The 17,185-nt window shown below is 36.6% G+C and overlaps 3 protein-coding genes across 11 annotated transcripts; 2 read left to right on the forward strand and 1 right to left on the reverse strand.

Annotated features, from left to right (window-relative positions):
• The first annotated feature begins 1,819 nt into the window (after window positions 1–1,819).
• On the forward strand, window positions 1,820–5,623 carry LOC148930498 (uncharacterized protein At4g38062-like). The gene is made up of 2 exons (XM_089068901.1): window positions 1,820–1,999; window positions 2,835–5,623. The coding sequence occupies exon 2, from the start codon at window positions 2,856–2,858 to the stop codon at window positions 5,418–5,420; it is 2,565 nt and encodes an 854-aa protein (XP_088925027.1). The 5' UTR covers window positions 1,820–1,999; window positions 2,835–2,855; the 3' UTR covers window positions 5,421–5,623.
• A 657-nt stretch (window positions 5,624–6,280) lies between these two features.
• On the forward strand, window positions 6,281–12,409 carry LOC148930499 (mechanosensitive ion channel protein 2, chloroplastic-like). Of its 3 annotated transcripts, none has more exons than XM_089068903.1 (13): window positions 6,283–6,406; window positions 6,485–6,544; window positions 6,751–6,914; window positions 7,939–8,062; window positions 8,213–8,310; window positions 8,383–8,496; window positions 8,984–9,044; window positions 9,744–9,893; window positions 10,043–10,153; window positions 10,426–10,593; window positions 10,698–10,811; window positions 11,046–11,102; window positions 11,506–12,409. In XM_089068903.1, the coding sequence occupies exons 1-13, from the start codon at window positions 6,329–6,331 to the stop codon at window positions 12,298–12,300; spliced, it is 2,094 nt and encodes a 697-aa protein (XP_088925029.1). In that variant the 5' UTR covers window positions 6,283–6,328; the 3' UTR covers window positions 12,301–12,409. The 3 variants fall into 3 exon arrangements, with proteins under 3 accessions (XP_088925030.1, XP_088925029.1, XP_088925028.1); XM_089068902.1 differs by having other exon boundaries at window positions 6,314–6,406; window positions 6,479–6,544; XM_089068904.1 differs by lacking the exon at window positions 6,485–6,544 and having other exon boundaries at window positions 6,281–6,406.
• Window positions 12,410–12,494: 85 nt separating this feature from the next.
• On the reverse strand, window positions 12,495–16,869 carry LOC148930500 (O-fucosyltransferase 39-like). 7 transcript variants are annotated; one of them, XM_089068907.1, is made up of 11 exons: window positions 16,721–16,869; window positions 16,030–16,194; window positions 15,353–15,415; window positions 15,170–15,251; window positions 14,916–14,989; window positions 14,707–14,795; window positions 14,361–14,564; window positions 13,635–13,905; window positions 13,314–13,541; window positions 13,037–13,234; window positions 12,495–12,950 (listed from the first exon to the last, which is right to left on the reverse strand). In XM_089068907.1, the coding sequence occupies exons 2-11, from the start codon at window positions 16,162–16,164 to the stop codon at window positions 12,741–12,743; spliced, it is 1,554 nt and encodes a 517-aa protein (XP_088925033.1). In that variant the 5' UTR covers window positions 16,165–16,194; window positions 16,721–16,869; the 3' UTR covers window positions 12,495–12,740. The 7 variants fall into 7 exon arrangements, with proteins under 7 accessions (XP_088925033.1, XP_088925034.1, XP_088925032.1 ...); XM_089068908.1 differs by lacking the exon at window positions 16,721–16,869 and adding an exon at window positions 16,432–16,667; XM_089068906.1 differs by lacking the exon at window positions 16,721–16,869 and adding an exon at window positions 16,307–16,667.
• Window positions 16,870–17,185: the final 316 nt, after the last annotated feature.

Below are 17,185 nucleotides of genomic sequence, written 5' to 3' on the forward strand. Positions count from 1 at the left end.
TTTTTCTTTTATAAAATTTTATAATTTATATATAGAATTATATTAAAATCACATAAAAAATTATTTTTAAATAATATTTTAAAAATATAGCCCCTATTAATGCTCATTTTTGCATTTGGCCCTGATCACAATTTTTTCTACAATGATTGACATGGTTTAGGCGCAAGCCACATTCAGAGATAAAGAGAATGTCGCGACCTAAAAATTTGATTTGAATCCAAAGTTACTCTTAAAATACATGTTAACACAAACAATTAATAAATAGTTAGACAAAAACATACTTAAATCCTAGTAAGAGTATCCGAACTTTCTTCATTTGATAACTACAATTATAGTATAATAGCAATTAACATAATTTATTTTATGAACTAATTGGGGCTATAAGCTGGGATCAACTTTCCTGCCTTGTAGTTGGATAAATATAAATGCGCGTTTGCAACTTCATAATTTATATTAGTAGTAAATAGTAATAAATTATCATTATTGTTATTATTATTATTATAATTATCATACTACAATTTTGATGGTCCAAATTGTACACAAGTAAATTGTAATTGGTTTTAATTTGACAATGCCAGTTACTGAAATTAATTAATAATCAGTGGTTAATACTACTTTTCAACTATATTACTATTTGTACAAGAATAAATTGCGTTACGCACGTATTCTATGCTAGGAGTAGTATATAAATAGAAATACGGGTATGCAAACATTGAATGGACAAGGCTTATTCAATTCAATTCAACAAATATAAAATCGATATTTCAAATAGTGGCTTATAAATATACAGGTGGCATGTAATGTTAAGTGCTTAATTTTGTGTGTTCTATAGTTGGATGGGATTGGATGGGATGGGACTCCTCATATTTAATAATTGGGAATATAAATGTGGCACGATAAGAACGGACATTGGACTAGCTACGTGGCAACTAAATTAGAATCAAACAATCATGAGCGGTTATAAAAATATAATTTGACTGATGTAACGACGAATTGAAAAAATTTATTCAGTAAACTATACTCTCTCTCCCCTTAAATTAATTTTTTGAGAAAATATGAAATTGATATAAAGAACGATAAATTGCTGTTAAACTATCTTTTGTAGAAAACATTTTGTATACCTCAAATGAATCATCTGGTAAATGGATCAAATGGGAGTACTAAGATTTAGGTGGATCAAACTTCAAAATGAATAGGACTAACTCGAGGGCTTTCAAATATTTTTTTTTTCTTGGCGTTCTTTATTTTACTCTGATGAGTACTTCATATCATTTCTTGCCAATTTCTTAACACTCACAATTACTCCACATGACTTATCCATCCTTTTTCTTTCACTATTCATGAGTTTTAGTATCTCTTATGCACCGGTAAATAAAGTGGCATATTGAAAAAATATATTGTGGAGTAATATCGATAGATAAAAATGAACTAACTTTTCTAGATATACCAAAATGTCAAATATAACTATTGTCTATGGACTGAATAAATATGGAGTAATTGATAGTTTAGAATAATTTTTCGATTTTGTGTAATTTATTTTGTTTACTAGTTACTATTAATTTCACTACATAAGTATCAACGTCTATGGCATAGCGAAATAGTTTAAGGCAACATTTCATGTTTCTTTTCCTTTTATTTTTGAAGAATTTATTTCATTGGATCCAATTTAGGCTAAAGCCCAATGTAAATATAGTATGGTGCTCGTGTCTAACGGCTAGTATCCAGTAATTTAAACAGATTAAAACGAATCCATCGTAATACGGCGTCGTTTGAGCAAGAAAACGACTACTTTTACCTCAACATATTCAAACTCCAACGGCTCACTTTTCAGTTTCTCTGAACCAACTTTTTTCTCATACTTTCATCTTGTTGAATCCTCCCAATTTTCACGCATTTCAGCAAAGGAACACACACACACACACATATATGGAGAATGACGGAATCGGATTTCCCGACCTCTATTGAATGCTAGCTGATTTCTTAAATCTGAGAAATAAAGGTAATTTCTTCCCCCTTTAGGTTTTCAAACGATTTTATCAGAGTATCATAATCTATTACTACGACCTAGTTACTTGCGATAGTTTGTCGAAATGATCATGAATCTTGCGCTTTTTTCCCCTTTTCTGCTCATCTACAATTCTACCAGCAAACAGCAGATTAATTTCATTTTTAGTTACAAGGTTTTTTATGTGTATTATGTCTACAATACTGATTTGGATGTATGCTTGAAATGTGGATGTAATTTTATTAGAAATTGAGCCTCATCGTTTATACATATCCAAGATTTCACGAACAGAAAGTTTGGCTGGTAGAATATTGACAATTGCAGAAAAGTAATATCCCAAATTCAGGAAGAATAGTTTTTTAGTATTATGTTTGTGTTTTGGATTTTCTTGGTTTGTGATGTAGTTATAAACTTGTCAGAGTTTTAGCAGATATGCTATATTTCCATTGTTTAGCTGATTTTTATTGTAACTGCAGCAATGCAGATTGAATTTTCACTTCAGACCTAGGTTTGATAGTGATTCTGAATTTAATTTGTTGGTATACTCTATTTTAGTGTTACAAATTCAGTTATCATATAGAATCAGTTGCTCAGTCTTTAATGTTGCATATTGGAATCAAACTGTTTCTTTGAATGCTTTTAGTGGTAGAAGCCTCCTTCCATTTCACAAATGAATGGGCTATATGTACATAATACATCAAGTTTAATGTTAAATGCATATCCAACATGTCTCGAATATAATGTTTGGACGATTCAGATCAGTGCTGGCTTTATCTTGTTCGTGGAGCCAAATCGTATTCTTACGTTCCCTGGCCTGTGTTGTCTGCAGGAGTTGCTGCAAAATCAGAAAATGGATGCTCTCTATCAAGAGCTTGATGATGCTAAAGCAGAAATTGAAAAGCTGAGGGAGCAGTACCGTGTTAAAGTCGAATTAGCTGAAACTTTAAAGAGATTCAACAATGACCAAGTGAGCAAGAATAAAGAGGCAAGTTCCAAGCTAGAGAAACTAGCTGAGGAACTAAATGAGAAGGAAGGTGAAATTGCTACTGCCAAGCAAGTATATGATGAGCTCAAGATTAATATGGCAGAGAAAGAATCAATCATCAGGCGTATTACATCTGCGCATGATAAACTTCGTGTTGATTGCAATGAGAAGCTTCACAAGTTAGAAGAAGAGAATAAGGCGCTGGCATCAGCTTTGGATGATTCAAATGGCAAAAATTTCAATCAGGAGCAGCAGATCAGTGCACTCAAACAAGAGGTTGAAGGAGTTAAGAGGCTTTTGAATGTTTCGCAGAAGAAATCTGCAGAAAGTGAGAGTAGGACTGCGACATCCAAAGATGTGGGAGTGAGGGAGGATGCTTTCTTCAAATTAGAAGAGGAAAAGAAGAAGTTGGAAGATCAGCTGAAATGGAAGAAGGAACAGTTTTTATATTTAGAGGAGGCCCATGATAAGCTTCGGAAGAATTTTAAGATGAGGGAAAAGGAGTGGGAGAAGGAGAGAGCTGAGCTTGTTCATGGCATCTCCTCTTTGGAGGAAAAGTTGGAATCTCAAACTAGAATTTCACAAGATCTTCAAAAACAGCTAGAGATGTGCAACAGCGCGCTAGCTCATGCTGAATCCAAGAGGAAAGTCATGGAAGTTCAGCTTTTGGAATCAAGAACGAGCTTGGACAATGTCCGTGCTGAATATGATGGGGCTAAGTTAAATTTTGATAACTTGGCCACTCAAAGGGATCAAGAAATCGCAACTTTGAGGAGCTCATTGGGTACGAAGGACATACTATACAAAGAGATGGAGTATCAGTTCAGGAAGCTGGAGCAAGAGAAACAAGAGCTACTGGTTTCCCTAAAAGATCACCAAGAAGCTCAAATTCGCGAATCAAGCTTTTCTTCAGCTTCTAAGCTTCAAAACAAGCTCAAGTCATTAGAACAGGTGCACAAGGGGTGCTCCACAAATCTTAAGGCTAAAGAATCGGAATGGCATTCCCAGATGGAGAAGTTATCACAAGAGTTAGACTACTTCAAGTCTGAAGTAGAAAGCAAGGACTCATCGTTGAATGAGCTAAACAAAGAACTGGAAGCTTGTGATTCTTTAACAATGAAGTTGGAATTACTGAACCAGGAGACTTCATTGATGCTGCTGGTTTTGAAGTCGGAGTTTTCAGAAGCCCAGTTCAGGCTTGCTGATGATCATTCTTGCATGAACCTGAAGAACAAACAGGTGCAGGAAAATGTGTGCGAGTTAATGCAACAGTTGGAGCAAAAGAAAGCTGCTCTTATCAGTGTTCAAGAAGATCTTGAGGACGAAAGGCAGAAAGTAGTGATTTTGTCGAAAAAGGTGCAGGCGCTCGAAGAACTGCAATTTCCTCTTCAGAAAGAGGTAGACAGGCTCAAGGAACTGCTAAAACAATCAACTTCTTCACGCCTGCAATCTGAAGAGCAAATGCTGCTCATACAAGCTGACTTGAACAGGGTTCGTGAAGCCCTCGAGAGAGCAGACGATGAACTGTATGAGAAGTTCCGTGAAGCAAATGAAATAGAATTTGAACTGCGGATGTGGAAATCCGTGGCTGAACAGCTGGAAGCCAACCTCAAGCAAAACCATCAAATGCGTAAAGAAGTTGAAGCTTCTCTCCTTGCACAAACGGAGGTGGAGCTGAACCTTAAGCAAGAGAAACAAAGCCTTAGCCATCAGCTCGAAGAGAAAGAGAGAGAAATAGATGACCTTCAGCAGCAGCTTGTCATGAAAGCTACATTGGCAGAAACCTCGAGTTGGAATGCTGAAGAAAAAGATTCGCTTCCTCAAGTTGATGTGAGGAAGAGCCTTCACCTGCTTGTGGAAGAAAAAGACCAGAGAATCAGTGACCTGCAGCAGCTTGTTGCATCACTAGAACATGAGTTTGACAGTTCCACGACCTCGTTCTCTTCCAGGCTGTCTCAGATGCAGAGAGAGATGAACGCTCTCCGTGAGTCATGGGAGAAGATCAAGGCAGATGGAGTGCTCAAGGAGATGGAGATTCAAGAGAAGAACATCATGATTACCGAGCTAGAAAATGATCTTCACAGCCTAACAAAGAGAGTTCAGCAGGATAAGATTGAAGATGAAGTGCAGAAGCAAGAGCTGGAGATCCGCAGATTAGAACTTGACACCAAGATTTCCACTTCAGAGAAAACCATCAAGATCTTATCATCAGAAAATCAGAAACTGATCGATACAATCGGATTGCTCTCTGAGAAAATGAACAAATTAACAGCTGAAGATCTTCAACTTATGGAAAGATGGGGAAGTATTGTGAAGTCATTGCCTGGAGATGAAGAACAGGAGAACATCAACATTCTTTCACCTCCCATGAAGAAAGTTGAAGCCATTTGTGAGGGAAGATCGCCACTGAGAGCCATAGTTTACAATTAACTGCAGCTTGCTTCATGCTTATTTATTTACTGACACTATTTTGGTTTTGTATATTCATTGATATTTTTTCTTCCTTGGAATAGCCTTATTCCATTCTTTTCAGAATTCTGTTGTTACTTGATTTCCTCGTTTGGCAGTTAATGTATTACTTAATTACACATTTTATTACGTGTGCATCATAAGTAATCATTATTCTCTATTAAGTATTGCTAATAAATACATTGCTGATTTTTTTTCTATTGCATTTGAATTTTGATGTTACCGGCTAGATATATCCATATGGCATATATATATACACGTTTAATTTTTTTTTAAAGCATTTTACTTCAAAAATTTCGACTAGAAAGAATAATTATTTTAGCTTATACTGAGTATTACCACTTTTAAAAGAGAGAACAAAACCAATTAATCATTTTTGTCATAGCGTAGAAAAGTGTGCAAATATTCCCACTCATGTGTGATTAAAATTCTATTAGCAAATGGTCCAACAATTTGGCTGTATATGTTCACATTTTTCACATTATATATATTGTCGAGTGGTACAAATTTAAAGAAGGAACCATCTAAGTCAATGGTGTATGCACGTAAATAATGTAAATGAATGTGGATAAGAAAAAATAATAAAATATAAATGAAATGAATTAGTGTGACATAAAAATAATTTATTAAAAACAGCAAATTAAAATAAAATACTGTAGTAATGCCAAATGGTGTTACGATATGTTTAATGATAAAAATTGAGGTAATAAATTTTAATTACAGTATTTTGCTTTTTTACATTTATTAAATTATGGAGTGAAAAAATGGTTTCTTGTCTTGTTGTTGTTGATATGATTTCAAAAATACTTACACGTGTGTGTGTATATATTGAATATGGAGACAGATATTCTTGATTTCATCATCCAATTATGGATATCTTCAGTTCTTTGCAGCTATCTCTGGAGCTCGGAATTTGGAGTAACCATGGAACCAAGACACGATTTCGAGTGCGCACCGTTAATTTTGGTCTCTAATTCAATTAATTAGCTCTTGTTTACTAAATCTCACCATGTCTCAAGCTGCAGAATTCAGAATCGCGAGGCAAATTTTGCGTTCTCCGCGCTAATTTATCATCATTTTCTGCTGTAATTTCCGCTCTCTGTGTGGATTTTCATTAAATCTTTTGGTGCCAATTTTTGTTTGAAATGAAGATTTTTTCGTCTTTCTTTCTCAGATTAAATTTCCTGATTTTTCCAAGTTCATCATGTGTAGTATTATTGACTTGATTTATTCTATCATCACAGAAGTCGTAAATATGAACTTTGTAAGTGAGAATAATTATTTGTTACAGTTTCAGGAACAGTGTGGTTGGAGTAGAGATCTTTCGAAGAGGATAAAGAGACGAGCATGCATAATCTCATCTAGGAATCATAGACTTAAATGCCCCTGTTTTGTAAATAGAGTGCCCTCTTTCGATGCTGCGAGTATAAAGAATGCCACTTCAACTTTAGCTAGGTAATTAATTACTTTTGTGGCCTTTAACAGGGTGATTACTTCTTTGCTTTACATGATTTTAATCCATCAGTAACATATGTTGATAAGATTTTTATTGATCCTTATTTTGACAATAGCTTCATCTCATTAATCTAATTGACAGTGTTAATGATAAAAATTATGGGAAAAAGTAATGTACTGTTAAATTTATAAATTTGAAAGAGAAAAAAGAAGTGTTAAAATGAATGTGTTCATGTGCTTGTGTGAACATTTGGGGATGTGTGTGTGTTATTATTACAATATATTCTGATAATTTATAAGGGAAAAATTATTACTACCGGGTGTTGGGGTGGGGGATGACTGATGAGACAATTTAGATTACAAACGGTGTAAATTATGGTCATTAAAGTTGTTAATGTGGAAGTAGCCCTTCCCTCCAAAATGGACAATAGTAAAATGCTTATAACCTCAGAATCACATATTGCAATTACTAACTAGTCTCCAAATTTCTACTCCAAACATTAGTGTGAGCCCAAATTTTTTACCCTATTCATACATATGAGAAAGGTAGTGCTTTGGCACAAATTTTATTTTCCCCTCATTATCTGCACAGCTGTTTTACTCCACAAAAAATGATGATTGCTTAGTTTTATTGGCTGTAAATGTCGCCAAATGGCCAATGGGCGTGTTGTTAGTTTCATCTGTTGAGCATATCAAGTATAAAAAGATGCATGGTGATCTTAACATACTTGTTGGAGAGCAAATTCCTTGCAGAACATTGAATTTTATTTTGGGATGACTCGGCACTGAATTCTGACTGGTTGTGCATAGTCTTTAGCTGATGATGTTGATTATTTTGCTTTGGAATATGCTTGTGCCAGAAAGGCCAATCAGTACAACTTTAAAATAAAGTATACATATGCGTGAATTTTATTTGAACTATTTTCTTCATACATGTGGGCCTTGCATGGTGTTTGGCGAAGCATCTGCTTACATGCCCCTTGGTTTTAGCAATATTTTCGTAAAAAGTCTTGGGGCTTTGCAGATCCTTGAATCAGCTGCCAGGAAATCCCCATGTGATCAAAATGGCTTCAGCTGTAGGTTTTGTTATTTTTGCAATATGGGGACTCAGGCCGCTTGTCAGACAATGCAGAAACATATTTTTTGGGGTACGTGGTTGGTAATGCAGTTTCTTCTTGTCAAAACTCACTGTTGTATGCTTTCTATGAAACAACTATATGGAAAGAGGCTACATGAAGTTGAGTTGACTCTTTTTATTGCCTATATTAAACCACCTTCCATCATATACTTAAATGCAGAAAAGTGATAGCAGCTGGCGAAGAAGCAGCACATTTCATGTCACAGCCTCTTACATTCAACCTTTACTGCTATGGGCAGGAGCAATCTACATCTGCAGGTTGGTTATTGAGAAAAATATAACATAATTACCTGTTTTGTGACTTACTGAGTGGAACTCAATCTCTTACAGAGCTGTGGATCCAATGATTCTTCCTTCCGAAGCTGGCCAGATTGTTAAAAAGCGGGTCCTAAATTTTGTCAGATCATTATCAACAGTGCTGGCCTTTGCATATTTATTTTCAAGGTCAGTATCAGTTTCGTCAGTTAATACTGTTACACGCTAATAGTATCTTTACATGTGTAATTGTTGTGCCTGCCTGTTTGCTCAAAGTTTGACATTGCTGTGAAATGCACTTTTCACTATCACTATCATTTGGGTCTTCAGGGGTTGCTTCACTCTATTTCAAGTACTCCAGTTGGTTACCGTAATTGTTTACATTCTTTTGTTTTTCTTGATGGGCCTTAATTATATTCAACAAATACATAAACGCTGTCATTCGGGTCTTCAGGGGTTGCTTCATTCTATGTCTTGACTTTTGGTTCATAAGACTTCAATGATCTTTGCATGTTCGTTCCTAATTTTCGATGTCAGATCTACCTCTTGGTACCTGTTGTATAAATATCTCGTGAACTGGTGAACTGAAACAAGCTTTCCATTTGTCCAAACTATTTTACATGGCACAACTGCTCCAGGATAAAGGACTAAACCGTTGTTACATTACTTTATGCAGTGTATTTCAACAAGCACAAAAATTCTTCATGGAGGCAAATGAACTCACGGATGCTAGTAATGTGTGTTCCATCTCCTATATTTCATGCACCAACATTATACTAGAGATTTTTACATTGGTGCATATATGTCGACTACCAGCAATAACATTCAAAATTACTAATACTCAAGTTCCTTTCCTTTTAAGTAGAAGCACCATGCTACCTCAGTATTATTGTTTTACTGAGTGTTTGTGAAATAAGTAGCATCTTATTTCACTTTGGTCAAGTCTGGTCTCATGCTGAATTATCAGCTTAAACTTGTATAGTGGAGTATCATTTGACATTTAATTAATGTCAACAAAAACTATATAACTGAAATCACTAAACATGAACTTCAAATGGCGTTCAATATTGAACATCTTGTGTAATATACGGAGTACATTTTAATTTCAGTTTTAAACTTTAGATGCCTATCCATTATACCCAGTTAAAACTTATTTTTGTTTTTAAAAATAGTGCTAGTTGATTTTAAAAACAAAAAAAAAAAAACTCTAAAAGCTTACTTTATGTTCATAAATTAGGAATCATACGATATCCAAATTTTCCTCAGCCCATTTAGTTTTAACTAGTTGATAATGACTGTTGCAATTCTACAACCAAGTCCTGAAATCACTTTCAGGTAAAAAGGTTTTTGGTTCTAAGGGGAAGTGTTGTGAAAGAAAGACTGAGACACCTAAACTGTAAACATTTCTGAAAATGTATCATTTTGCTTCTTGGCAGATGGGCTTCCAGTTTGTTGGCAGAACTGTATACACGGCTGTATGGGTAGCTGCAGTGTCATTGTTCATGGAGTTGCTTGGTTTCTCAACCCAAAAATGGATTACAGCTGGAGGGTTCGGGACAGTTTTGATCACTCTCGCTGGACGTGAGGTTTGTAAAAGTTCTAAATTCTCTGCATAAGGTTTTCAATTTAGCTTTGCTACTTTTTTAGTAGTACTATAAGCTAAGGAAATGACTATTTTAGTAAAAAAAAATGTCTACTATTGACTCTTGCATATAATTCTACTATTGTTTTGCAGATTTTCACAAATTTCCTTTCAAGTGTGATGATTCATACAACCAGGCCATTTGTCTTGAATGAATGGATTCAAACAAAGATTCAAGGCTCTGAAGTTTCTGGGACAGTTGAGGTTCGTATTGGGTCTTTCTTTTATAAATTATTCAATTTTAAATGAAAATAGTTGATATGCTGGACAATTCTTAAATGATGTTTCTTGTCTAAAGTTGCTGAATTATTTCCCACTGTCTGGATGATATTTATATCCAATCTATTTACCTTCCGTGCTTCCTAGTTTCGGAATTGATTGAGTGATGCTCAGACTTCAGAGTGTCAGTATATTTCATTCAAAATATGTTACTCAGGCTTCCTGTTAATAATGTTTGTGCAATTTCATTTCTGAAGCATGTTGGATGGTGGTCGCCGACTATTATTAGAGCTGATGATCGTGAAGCTATCCACATTCCGAACCACAAATTCACTATGAATATTGTAAGAAATCTCAGTCAAAAGACTCACTGGCGCATTAAAACTCATCTGGCGATCAGTCATTTAGATGTTGGCAAAGTCAATGTGAGGATTCTGTTAAACTTTTCATTCATATTGAGTGGGTTATCTAATATCAAGGTCGTCATGAATTAGATTACTTACCAGTTGTACTATGGCCCTCTATGCAGAAAATTGTAGCAGATATGCGCAAGGTTCTGTCGAAGAATCCACAAGTGGAACAACAGAAACTGCATAGAAGAGTCTTCCTGGACAACATTGATCCCGAAAATCAGGCCCTATTGGTTAGTTTCGATATCCTCAACTCTTGGGGATTATCCCATAGTATTTTATCCCGGTCTCTCATTCGGCTATTTTAGAAATCTTACTACTGCAGGGTAAAAGTTTATGCTATATGGTTATATTACATTTTCTAAGCATGATTTCTTTTTAGGAATTTTCTGTGTTTTACAGCCAAGATGATAAATTATTTTTTCGATGCATGCTTCAATGTGATCTCATAAACTCCAAATATTCAGATACTGGTGTCCTGCTTTGTGAAGACCTCCCGTTTTGAAGAATATTTGTGCGTTAAGGTAAGGATTCAATTTTTCTGCTCCTTCACCCTTTCGTTAGGACATGGTATTCACTCTGCATGCCTAACTCCATGACAAATCACATACAGGTTTAAATTAAGGCATGCATATTCTATATGATGTCCTATCCTGATATTTGTTATCGATCTGCATATCTGCGTTTTTCGTCCTTTTCTATTTGGCGATTCCTCCTTTTTTTTGGTGATGAGGAAGTGAGTTCTTGGGTATAACAAAATTTGAATTAGATTTTGCAGAACCAAATCAAAGATGTTTAAAGAAATTTGTTTGTTTAGCCTGTAATTTGTACTTGCTTGATTTGAATTGATTGGTTTTTATCAGCTCTTTTAAAGTCTTTTTATGGTAAACCTTGAGCTTACTTGGTTTTCATGGCTAACAAAAACAGGAAGCTATTCTTCTAGACCTTCTAAGGGTAATTTCACACCACCGTGCTCGATTGGCCACACCCATCCGCACAGTTCAGAAAGTATACAGAGATGCCGATTTGGATGATATACCATTTTCAGATTCTCCTTTTTCCTGGGGAGCTACTTCAACACGCCCATTACTGCTGGTCGAGCCTTCTAATAAAATCAACGGGGAGGATAAGATCAAACCACATGTCCGCTCAACACATATAAATGGGGATGAAGATGAAAAGGCTACACCAAAATCAACACAGTCATCTGGAGATGGTAAAGAGGATGATACGAAAGGTGAAAATATCGATACAAAGCCCAGAGAAACGGAAGTTGGAGACCATAGTAGAAAAGAGGTGCAAACGACAGAGGCCAAAGTTGGTGAGGAATCTGGAAGAGGGACCAAGGATGTGAAATCATCTCCATGGGACACTAATAAGCTTGGAAATGCTGCCACTAAAGCCCCCAATCCCGAGGAGAAGCTCCTGGAGGGCGTCCCGTCTACTTCACAAGTTAAACAAGATGCAAGACAGCAGGCCACACAAGCTCCTCCTCCAACCAAACCTTCTTCTCTGGAAGAGAACATAGTTCTCGGTGTTGCGTTGGATGGCTCGAAGAGAACCCTTCCCATTGATGAAGATACGAACCCTGAAGATATGAAAGAATTGGCTCGGTTGCATAGTGGCAATGGGCCTGCAGTGACTCATATGGAAAAGAAGGATACTAAACAGACGAATACAACAGGATCTCCGAGTAATGATCAGAAAGATCAGCAAGATTAGTTGAATCCTCGATGCTTCCATTTTTGCACACTTGCAATTGTAGCCACGGTTGTAATTTAGACACTGTAAATAGTCATCTTTACATAATAATGATAATTTACAAAGTAAACCATCTAGAATATAAATTTATACCAACTAAACAAGAAATATACAACACATACAAAGCAAGCATGAACACAAGAAACAAACCAAGCTTATGACAGATAAAATAATATGGATTTGGATTCAATAAAATTATACTGCTATGTTACACCACCACACCAGTATCTGCTACACAAGAATCTATAATTTAAACTCGAATAGATAATTTACAACCCCCAAATGAATCTATCTCGGAGTGACTGTGTAGGTCGTGACGCACCCTCTTCTATAACTAAATGCAGATGGGTCATTGTTATTTATAAGTAGTACGAGATTGACATAGTGAGTCGTAAGGTGCCTCAGGCGTTGCACATGCAATCAGGAGCGGGGTAAGTGTATATGGACTGTGTAGGTTTGCGTAATCTCAGCTGTCCTTGCCTGTTCTTGTGCCCTCCAACGACAGCTTCTTCAAACTCCGGCCAACTCAGGCTCTTGTTCAAGAAAAGCTGTCCTAGCAACGCCATGTTTGGCCTTATGGTCTTCTTGTTTTCATATGTTCGATGCCCCACCTGAGAATCCATGAGAGCTCCAAAATTAATCAGTAACTAGTTTGATGCAATGGGAGAGAGAGAGAGACAGAAAGAGAGAAGCTTACAACGGCATTATGCATATTTCCTGGTGAAGCAGAAATAAAGATATCACTATGCATGCTGACATAGTAATCAACTGCTGCTAACAATGAAGCCTTTCCTTTAATCTGAGCTCTTTCTTCTGATGATGCCAGGCTCTTTTTGTCCTCCATAAGTGGAAACAAACTCCGCAACGTTGAGATCCTAGCTTCCCCTCCATATACCTAAAATAGACAAACAACATGAAACCAAACTCCATTGGAATGCATGATTAGTTAACTAAGGTTAATATTTGTTACTGACCTTATGGGATGCTAGATACAAGCGAGTACTGTTGTCAAATCCTAAAGCTGCCAGCAGCAATCCTATCTCTTCCGGAGTCAATGGGCACCGCCCTCGACTCCTTAACTCCTCGTCAGTGAATTGAGAATTTAACACCCTTCCCTGCCAAATAACCTGTCGGTACTTGGCCAGAGCCAACTTCTCAGCCTTGCCTCCACCAAAGTCACATGCCGAGTGTGCGGCCATGTCCTGACAAATACATCCAGATTTAAGGATTCATGCTATATATGAGAAACACTTGAGAAGTTAGGCACCGTGATATGAATGAGAACAGCAGAAGACCTTGTCAAAACGAAGATGGAGAACAACAAACTTTCCAGTCCCTTGCCAGCCTTTAGCGTCGGTGACTCTCTGTAGGTAGTTGGTGCCATCTGCACCACTTGAACTAGGAGAATTCCTGAGGTGACTCACAAGAGCATCCCCAAGAGATCTGATATGAGGAACAAAAACCAAAGCCTGAAAGTTGACTTTGCATCGTAGTCGTTGGATCTCCTTAGGCATATTGTCGAAGGCCAGACGGTGAGAAAATGGTGCAATTGCAGCGATTCCATAACTGGGCATTCCAAAGATGCTAAAGTTACACAACATTGAAAATGAAGTGCATAACTAGAAAGGACTTTTCTTTCTGGTCAGTAGGGAAACATGCCAATAAATTTTATGTTTTCGAGTTCTATTAGCATCATACTGACAGAGACAGAGTACTCCAATACAACGGTGAATCTCTTCATCCATGAGAATCTATCATATTAGAAGAGCAGTGTGTCTGCGTTCTTTTTTTAATAGATAATATGAGCTTTATACTCTTTGAACGAACTCATCAGTGCTAATCTATCACTGAAAATTTTTGAAAGTCCATAACAAAATTAATCTATAAACTAAGGACACCTTACGACATGCCCTAAAAATTGACAATTGAAAAGAAAGGTAATATAACAATGAGCACGTCATGAAGATTATGCATCGACGTAATTAAATAGACTTGGAAAATATTAGCTCTGGTTTACCAACCTCTCCAAGACAGGTGAAACATTCTCCAGATACCAGTTTGCTGAAGCATGAACAGGTGCTGTTTTAATCCTGGTAGCTCGAATTGCTGTAGCGTAATACTCCCGCGTGCTCCAAAAATATTCATCAGGTAACTCTCTAACAATAGGTATGTCATCTTTCAGCACGTTAATGAAGTGATCCACATCATATATGTCCGTGAATGTGCTGCAAGAGAGACAAAGAGAGTAATAGGTCTGATCCCATCAGTTACAGCTTTTGGCTTCAACTGAAAATTAACAAGAAGATGCATTTGTATCATAGTCCACTAGTATAGAAGGTATGAACAGATGGACTTATAAAAATTTACCTTGAATCTTTCCAGACAGGATTTACTTCAAGATATGGAATTATGAGAGTTGCATTCAAAATTTTGGCTACAGCAACTGCATCACAAATCTTTAACAACAAAAGTACATACATCAGAGAAAGGAGACAGACTAATTCCAAATTCCAATCAAGTAAGAAAAAACTCTTTGACCATGCGTTATAAGCGTTATAATAACTTGAAGTACTTACTCCCATTCTCTGCTGATTTAGTCCTCCATCAAGGAACACCTGAATATATCCCTGAGATTTCTCTGGCAATGCTGCTTCACACGAAAAGCCAATTATTAAGGAGACTAAAGATGAAATTCTTCATAGTAAACTTGTTGCACAAACCTCATTATTTTATACTAGTATAAAAGTATTTCAAACTTGACAAAATAGAAATTTTATTCCCCTCTTCTGCGGCTGTGTAGAATATACAGCAAGAGTTTCTTATGACTTACTGGAGGTACTATCTGATTGGACGCAACTTTTCAGTGGTTGTTGTGGCAGCGGCATCCATAGGTCAGCCAGTTGTCTATCAGACTATTACAGAAGGGGGAAACAGGAGGAAAATTGAGCATCAGATACTAGAAGAATTGTTGAATTTAATTCTTGATATGTACATCAGATGATGTCTTACTCACACTTTGGCGCTGCAAAGCACTTTTAAGCAAGCGAGAGTGTCTAGGTTTAGGAGCATTCCACTCCTGCACTAGATAAATAAGCTATGAGAATCAAAATATTTCAATACAACGACATCTTTAACCAACATCACATAGAATGCAAACAAGAGTGCCTAGATACAACACTAATTAAATAGGAAATGCAAGTCATAATGAATTAGTCAAGTTCCAGTAGTAACATCTTTAACCAACAAGATGTAGCCTTACTTGGTAAACCAGATCTAGATATCAGTAATCCAAAACATGAATTATCGAAGATGGTATGTTATCAATTAAAAACCTACACAAAACAACCCCTTGAGTTGCTCAATAGCCAGTTGGTTCCACATTATTTTTACAGTTGAAGCCAGTCATAATCTATCACCAAGGGCATTTCACACTTCAAATTATCAAGCAAGCCTCTCTTGAACTTTTACTCTTTAATCCTTCGAAAAAGGAAGCTTAGCAGATGAGCAACTAATCAATGCGACTAACTCACTAACCTACAGGTTCTAAAACTAAGCAATTTTTTAGTACTGTACTACTTTTTAAAAAATAATTCAACTAGTGCAACTCTATCTCTCAGGCCAGTATACAGAATTCAGAAAGTAAGCAAATAGGAAGGCACAAAAGCACACAGAGTGAGAAGAAGAACATACCGAGAGAAGGGAGGGAAAGGCGTGGCTCAAAGGTGTGAACATGCTCGGAAGAAGAAGGGGCAGGAGAAGGACAAGAGCAGCAGCCATAGCTCCTCCCCTATGGCTATCGCTTTGAGAGAGAGAGGGCTGCCTCATAATAATATAGTGGCTGTTGATCTTTATTCACTGCAACGATATTGTTTTAGTTACAAAAAATAGGCTTCAAGTCTTATTCTCGGAACACTACACTAAAGCAACTTCCATGCAGGAGAGAGAGAGATAGAGAGAGAGAGGGGACCCATCCTCATTATCAGCCTCACTAAAGGCATCTCAAATGGCCACCTATACTCAAAGGCACAGTACTTATACTCTTACCTAAAACAAAAGAATCAAATAAAAAAGTAGTTTCTCAAACAATTATACCAAGAAATCCACATCTCCATACAAAGATCATTACTTTATCCCACTCCAACATAAAGAAAACAATTCTTGATTCCATAAATCTGGCCCAAGACCGATAACGACACTAACAAATCACACACTATCAAACATGTTTATGTACAAATGAAATTATAATAATAATCAATCCAGGTAGAAGCATAAATTCCTAGGCAATGGGAGAGGGTAAGAGAGATGAATGATGTGGTGGGGGGTGATGGGAGCGCGACAGGCCAACGGATAGATTTATTGGGAGGAGAGAGAGACAGCGCACCTCTATACGTGTCTAAAAAGGAGTGAATCCAGAGCTTTCACTTTCCGTGATGCGGTTTACCAATAGCCCTCTCTATTGACTTCACATCGGACCTAAGAAATCCACCACTCTTTCCCCTCTCTTGCCTTTTTAAGCCTCCACCGCACCGCGCCACCGACACTGCTCTTTCCGCCATCATCATTACTCCATAAAACACACACATACTTAATTGGTGTGGGTGTGGGTGTGGGTGTGGGTGTGGGTGTGAATTGGTGATGTTCCAATTTTTTCTTTTCTTTGATTAATGTGCTCTTTTCAAAAAAATAATAGAAACATTATTTAATTGAACTGGTGCTTTGTTCTCACATTTTGATGGATTAGGGAATCAAACATGACTTGAAAATTAAATAGAATTAACTCAGAAAAATGTTGGTGTCATTGGTTGAGTGTTTTTTATGAGGCTTATTTATTCGAAATTTAGTTGTT

This window comes from Salvia hispanica, chromosome 3 (assembly GCF_029641045.1).
Source record: "Salvia hispanica isolate PSC_SH4W2 chromosome 3, Shi_PSC_v1, whole genome shotgun sequence".
Lineage (NCBI taxonomy): Eukaryota > Viridiplantae > Streptophyta > Magnoliopsida > Lamiales > Lamiaceae > Salvia > Salvia hispanica.

Excerpts from the sequence above, each read along its gene's own strand:
- LOC148930498 (XM_089068901.1), top strand. The coding sequence starts at position 2,856 with ATGGATGCTCTCTATCAAGAGCTTGATGATGCTAAAGCAGAAATTGAA.
- LOC148930499 (XM_089068902.1), top strand. The coding sequence starts at position 6,329 with ATGGATATCTTCAGTTCTTTGCAGCTATCTCTGGAGCTCGGAATTTGG. Across the intron at positions 6,407-6,478 it reads GAACCAAGACACGATTTCGA|CTGCAGAATTCAGAATCGCG; the intron begins GTGCGCACCGTT and ends CCATGTCTCAAG. Across the intron at positions 6,545-6,750 it reads ATTTATCATCATTTTCTGCT|TTTCAGGAACAGTGTGGTTG; the intron begins GTAATTTCCGCT and ends TATTTGTTACAG.
- LOC148930500 (XM_089068907.1), bottom strand. The coding sequence starts at position 16,164 with ATGAGGCAGCCCTCTCTCTCTCAAAGCGATAGCCATAGGGGAGGAGCT. Across the intron at positions 15,416-16,029 it reads CCTTTCCCTCCCTTCTCTCG|GAGTGGAATGCTCCTAAACC; the intron begins GTATGTTCTTCT and ends TATCTAGTGCAG. Across the intron at positions 13,906-14,360 it reads GTTTCACCTGTCTTGGAGAG|TTATGGAATCGCTGCAATTG; the intron begins GTTGGTAAACCA and ends TGGAATGCCCAG.